This window comes from Monoraphidium neglectum (assembly GCF_000611645.1).
Source record: "Monoraphidium neglectum strain SAG 48.87 unplaced genomic scaffold scaffold04088, whole genome shotgun sequence".
NCBI classification, from domain to species: domain Eukaryota; kingdom Viridiplantae; phylum Chlorophyta; class Chlorophyceae; order Sphaeropleales; family Selenastraceae; genus Monoraphidium; species Monoraphidium neglectum.
Genome location: NW_014009541.1, coordinates 1 through 5,083, shown reverse-complemented (window position 1 = coordinate 5,083; position 5,083 = coordinate 1). Strand labels below are relative to the sequence as shown.

General features: G+C 71.2%; 2 protein-coding genes across 2 annotated transcripts; one reads left to right on the top strand and one right to left on the bottom strand.

Annotated features, from left to right (window-relative positions):
* Positions 1 to 11: 11 nt before the first annotated feature.
* MNEG_13848 (hypothetical protein) lies at positions 12 to 179 on the top strand (the record flags this gene model as incomplete). The annotated part of the gene is made up of 1 exon (XM_014037681.1): positions 12 to 179. A coding segment is annotated over one exon (168 nt), but the record flags the coding sequence as incomplete, so codon positions are not given.
* A 3,829-nt stretch (positions 180 to 4,008) lies between these two features.
* MNEG_13847 (hypothetical protein) lies at positions 4,009 to 4,872 on the bottom strand (the record flags this gene model as incomplete). Its single annotated transcript, XM_014037680.1, has 1 exon — positions 4,009 to 4,872. The coding sequence occupies one exon, from the start codon at positions 4,870 to 4,872 to the stop codon at positions 4,009 to 4,011; it is 864 nt and encodes a 287-aa protein (XP_013893134.1).
* Between the last annotated feature and the right edge of the window lie 211 nt (positions 4,873 to 5,083).

The following is a 5,083-nucleotide window of genomic DNA, read 5'->3' as shown; positions in this document are numbered from 1 at the left end:
CCCTGGGGCAGCTCAAGGAGCGCGGCTTCGTGAGGGAGGGCGATCTGGTCGTCGTCGTCTCAGATCTGCGTGAAAAGGGCAGCGGCGCGGACGGCAGCATGGAGGAGCTGCCCGCCCCCAGCCTCAAGGGCGCCCCCAATGTCAACATCCGGTCAGTGCAGGTCCGGCACGTGCGGTGACGCACGCGCAAGGACGCCAGCACGGCACGCGCGGCGCCCGCGCGGCGGCCGCCGCCTTACGAGGGAGGGGCGCGCGCCCGCCACGTCAGCGCGGGCACTACGACCCTCGGCCGGCTGGTAGCGCGGGTTTGACGAGCCCGCGGTCCTTGCTGCGGCAGGCGCCTGGCTCCAATGCAAGTTGGTCGCGCCCGCACCACCCGCCCACGCGGGCGCCAGCCCACCCCGCCCCTGGCGGCGCCGCTCCCCGTTGTCGGACCCTGTAGCGCGCGGTGCCCCGCGCTTTGCCCATCTGAAGAAGAGAGATTGATATCCGATCCAGCGACTATCGATCGGCGTGCTTGGCATGCCGCTGCCATCCCTTGCCCTGACTTGTTTCCGCGCGCCCTCAAGTGGAGGGCAAGCTTTGGCCGCTCCGCCCGCCGATCCGCCGCGCGCCCAAGCTGCCGCCCTCTGGCCCCGTCCGCCGCGCCTCTCCCGGCGCCGTCGCCCGCGCCCCGCGGGGCCGCGCCGCTGCCCTAAGCAGGGCCGGCGGCCCAGCTAGGGGGGGACCGCGGGGGCCATGCGCGCAAGGCCAGGCGGGGCGTCTTGTACCTGCTGCACATTAGATCGTTGTCAGGCGATTATGCAATCGCATTTACGCGCGGCTGCTGCGGGGGCGCTCGGAAACGCCTCTCGCACCAATAGAGAGAGGGGCCGTTCCCGATCCCCCTTGCTTTTCCAGCGGCGGGAGCGCGCGCGGACGAGCACAACACGGCGCCGGTTGCTTGGGCGCACGCAGGCGCGCCTCTGGGCCGCGGCGCGGCGCGGCCACCCTCGCCCGAACCCCCCGGCGCCCCGCCCCCTCTCATTGTATGATATTTCAGCCGCCCACGCCGCGGCCCCTTTGGCCGACTGGCGCGGGGGGTGGGGGTAGGCTGCCTGCGCCGCGTCTTGCCAGTATGATACACCTCGGCCCTGTGAGCTCCTCCCCTTGTATGTAGAACACCCCTGCAGCCGGCGCTGGCGCCCCGAGCTCGCTGGCATATCCCATTGTAACAGTACAAAAACCTCCTGCCGCCTTGCCTGCTCCCTTGCGGGAAATCCTGAGGCCGCACTGCTGCCTCTGGCTAGCAGCTGGCCGGGAGTTTCAGGTTTAGGGCCTGAATTGGCCCAAGGCACGGCCGCCTGATCAGCCAGTGCTGCGTGGCTTGCCCCCTAACAAGTGTCAACACGCGCCGCTATCAAAAACTCAGTGATGCACGGCGGGGCCTTTCCACGGGTGCTGCGAGCGTCAGAGCACAGCCTGCCTGTGAGCTGGGGGCGTGGTGATGCGGGGTGGGCGCGGCGCGTCGCGTAGCGCGCAGCGGCGAGCCCCGCTGCCTAGCGCGGCGACAGCAGCCCCCGCGCCAGTCAAACCTTGGTCAACCCCTGTGTCACTGTCGGTACACTTGGCATCGTGTGCTGTCCAGTCGCCGTGTGGGGGTCGGTTGGGCGCTGATGGCATCACCAAGGGTGGGCCGGCCTCCAAGAAGCAGGCGTCTGTGGGGATTATGAGTGCGGGGGTCACAACCCAGAAAGCCCGTCCAGAGACGCTGACTCAAATCTGCGGGGAGGCCATGCACTGCCCTATGTGCCGCCCCACTGCCGTCGTGGAGACGCCTGGCGCCGGGGTCTTTGGGCGCCCAAGCCCTTCTTTGACCAATCAGGGGTAGAGGGTTTAGGGAGTTTAAACTCCGAACCCTGAACCCTACCACCCGCAGAACACCCACCCTTCCCCTCCTTTCGCTAAGCCCTGTCATCGGCGGACGCACGCATTACAAGAGCCCCCGCGCAAGGCTGGTTGATCTGAGGGCATTGGCCTGTGCCGTGCAGGGCAGACACTTCAACTTGGTCGCTACAGATCTGGCTGAGTGCGATATCCTCCTGCCTCCCCGACTGCCATCCCCAAAGCTGCACAAGCTTGTCAGTCGGCGGTTACAGATCAAAGGCATGAGTTGCAAGTGTGTGGGAGCAGTGCGTTGGTTTTCCGCCGTCGCCCGCGCCGGCCGGGCGGCCCCTGGAGCGCCGGGGTGCCGGCGTCCGAGGGCCACCGGCCGGCGGCGGCCGGCTGCGGGTTTTGTGTGCAGTCCTGCGGGCTACAGTGGTGTTTTCAAAGGTCCTCGGCAGGGCGGTCGGCGACCATAATCTTACGCGCGCACCGACGCGCGCCCCCGTCGGCGCTGGCGGCGCGCGGCCGCAATCGGTTGCGCCCGGGGCGACGGCCGCGCGCGGGGCCGGCGGCGGCCGCGGCGCGCTTGAGCAACGGCCCGGCCGCTCGTGGCGCTGCGGCGGGCTTTTGCAACGTGGTTGGTCCGGCGATCGGGCGCGATTCCAAGCAACAGAGGTCTGTGGACGCTGGGGCTGGCAGTGCGCGCTGCGGCCGCGCCGCGCCGCGCGGCCGGCGCCGGCCGCGCGGGCGGGGGCCTGCAGGCAATCAAGATCTGCAGTGCTGAGTTGAGGGGTGCGGGCGGGCGGGGGACCCGGCCGGTGCCGCGCTTGCAATTCCAGGACCGCCGCGTGGGAGCGGGTGCGTTCACAGAAAAACGACAAAGCAAATGGCCAACGGAAATCGGGCACCCCACCTGCCCCGCCCCGCCCGAGCGCGCCAGCAAAACCGCGGCGCAGACAGCCGTGCGGCGCGGAGCGGCCGCCCCTCCGTCCCGCGTTGCGCCGCCGTGGGCGCGGCCGCGGGTGCCTCGCAGGGGCGGTGCGCCGGCGGTTGCGGGGCGACGCCAGGGCAGGCGCGGGGACGCTCAAAGCACTGGTTGTCCTGAAAGCGCCGCAGCGGCGAAACGAGGGGATCACCTGATTCAATTCCTAGAAGCAAGCAAAGCATCGGCAAGCGTTAACAAGCAGGCGTGTTCAAAGCGTTTGCCCTGAAATAGGGCGGCAATGAGTGAGAGCATCGGCGGCCGCTGCGAACAGAAAAGGTTTCGTGGCGGCGCGGCGCGCGGCAGTGTGTGACGTCACTGTGTGTGTATTGATCTGGGGAAAAGGGGTCTCGTCAACGTGTCAAAAGGGATGGAAGTGCCGAAAAGACCTGATTTGCGCTCGGCGCAAAGCGCACACATTCGCGTGCCGGATTGGCACAGGGCATGGCAAGGCAAGCCGTGCGGGTCGCACGACTCGTACATGACTCACGCGACTCCGCGCCACATGCTCGACCGGGCGCCGCGCCCGCCGGCCGCGGCCGCAGTTGCGCGCCGCGCGCGCCAGGCCAGGCCGCCCGCCCCCGGCCTGCCCAAAGGCGCACGATGTGTCCGGGGGCCAGGGACCTGACCTATCCGCATCAGCGCGCGCACGCGCGCCGCGCGCCGCGTCTCGCGCCGCGTCAATCCAAGAGATCCACAGTACATGATAAGTTGTATGGGTGAATGAGCGGAGCCCCGCCCCCGGCCGCGCGGCCGGGGGCGCAATACGTGGTCGTCGTTGCGGGTGTGAGTAAGTATAATGGCCGCGCACCTCGTTTTCGAACTGGCCCGCACCGGCGGCGCGCAGCGCGCCGCCGGGGCGCTGCCGCGCGCCCGCCATTGCCTTCGGGGGCGCCGTCCCACGCCTGCCGCCCCCCCAAGGAAGCAAGCGGGCCGGGCGCGCCGCGCGCGCGCCCCGGAGCGCCCAGACTGCAGCCGCGCCGCCGGCCGCGCCGGCCCAGGAGCGGCCGACGCGCCGCGGCCGCCCTTGCCGCGTTCGCTGACTCAGCGCCGGCGGCTGCGCTTTTGCCCGGGTGCGTCATGTCCCACGCCCCGACGCTCGTCGGCGTGCCACCACACACATCATATAGCCTTGGCGGCCAATCCCCCAATACCCCCCCCTAAGCTGTCATCAGGTCGTCTGCTATCAGGCAAGCCAGCCACTCATCATCACCCGCGCCCAGCCAGTCGCGCGCCGACGTCTCCGCGCCGTCCGACGCCGCGTCCAAAACACTGCCTTCAGATCCACCACTACCGCTCGTGTCCGCGGCGCCGCCGCCCCCGCAAGCGGCGGCCGCGCCGCCGATCGGCAGCAGGCCGAAGGGCTGCGGCGGCGGCGCCGCCGCCGCGGGCGCCGGCGGGCGGCCGCTTGCGCTGCTGGCGCTGCTGGCGGCCGCGGTGCCGGGCTCGAGCGCCGGCAGAAGCTGCTGGGGCGGAAGCTGCTGGGGCGGCAGGTGCTGGGTCGGGAGGTGCCCGGGCAAGGCGACGTGCAGTGGCAGCAGCGGCGGCAGCGGGAGGCCAGCGGCGGCGGCGGCGGCGGCGCCGGGCGGCAGAAGAGACAGCTCGGTGAGCTGCCAGGGCGGCAGCTGCGCCTGCAGCTGCTGCGCGAGCAGCTGCCGCGCGAGCTGCCGCTGCTGCTGCTCCCGCTGCTGCAGCTGCTGGTGCTGCAGCTGCAGCTGCAGCAGCTGCTGCTGCCGCAGCTTCAGCTCCTGTTGTTGCTCCTGCTCTTGCTGCAGCTGCAGCAGCTGGCGCTGCCGCTCCTGTTGGTGGTGGGCCAGCAGCATCTGCTGCTGCTGCTGCTGCTGCTGCTCTTGCATTCCAAGCTCCCAAAACAGCGGCGGCGGCGCCGCCGCGGGCGCCAGCGGCGCCGGCGCCGGCGCTGGCGCCGGCTGCGGCGGCCGCTCGGCGCACGGCAGATTTGGCGAGCGCCGCCCCTGCAGCTGCTCACGCCCCGCCTCCTGCACGGCCCTCTGCGGCGCCGCCATTTGCACCGAAGGTTCAAGCTTTACGAGTGGAGGGATAGGCGGCGCCGCCGCGGCCTCCTGCTCGGGCGCCGCCACCCTATCAGGCGCCGCCTCTGCCGCCCGCGCCCCGACCCCCGCGGCGCCGGGGGCACCCCCAGCCGGCTCGTCTTTGATGCCAGCCTCGGCCGCGGCCGCCGCCGCGGCGGCGGCCCGTGCGCGCGCCGCCGCAGCG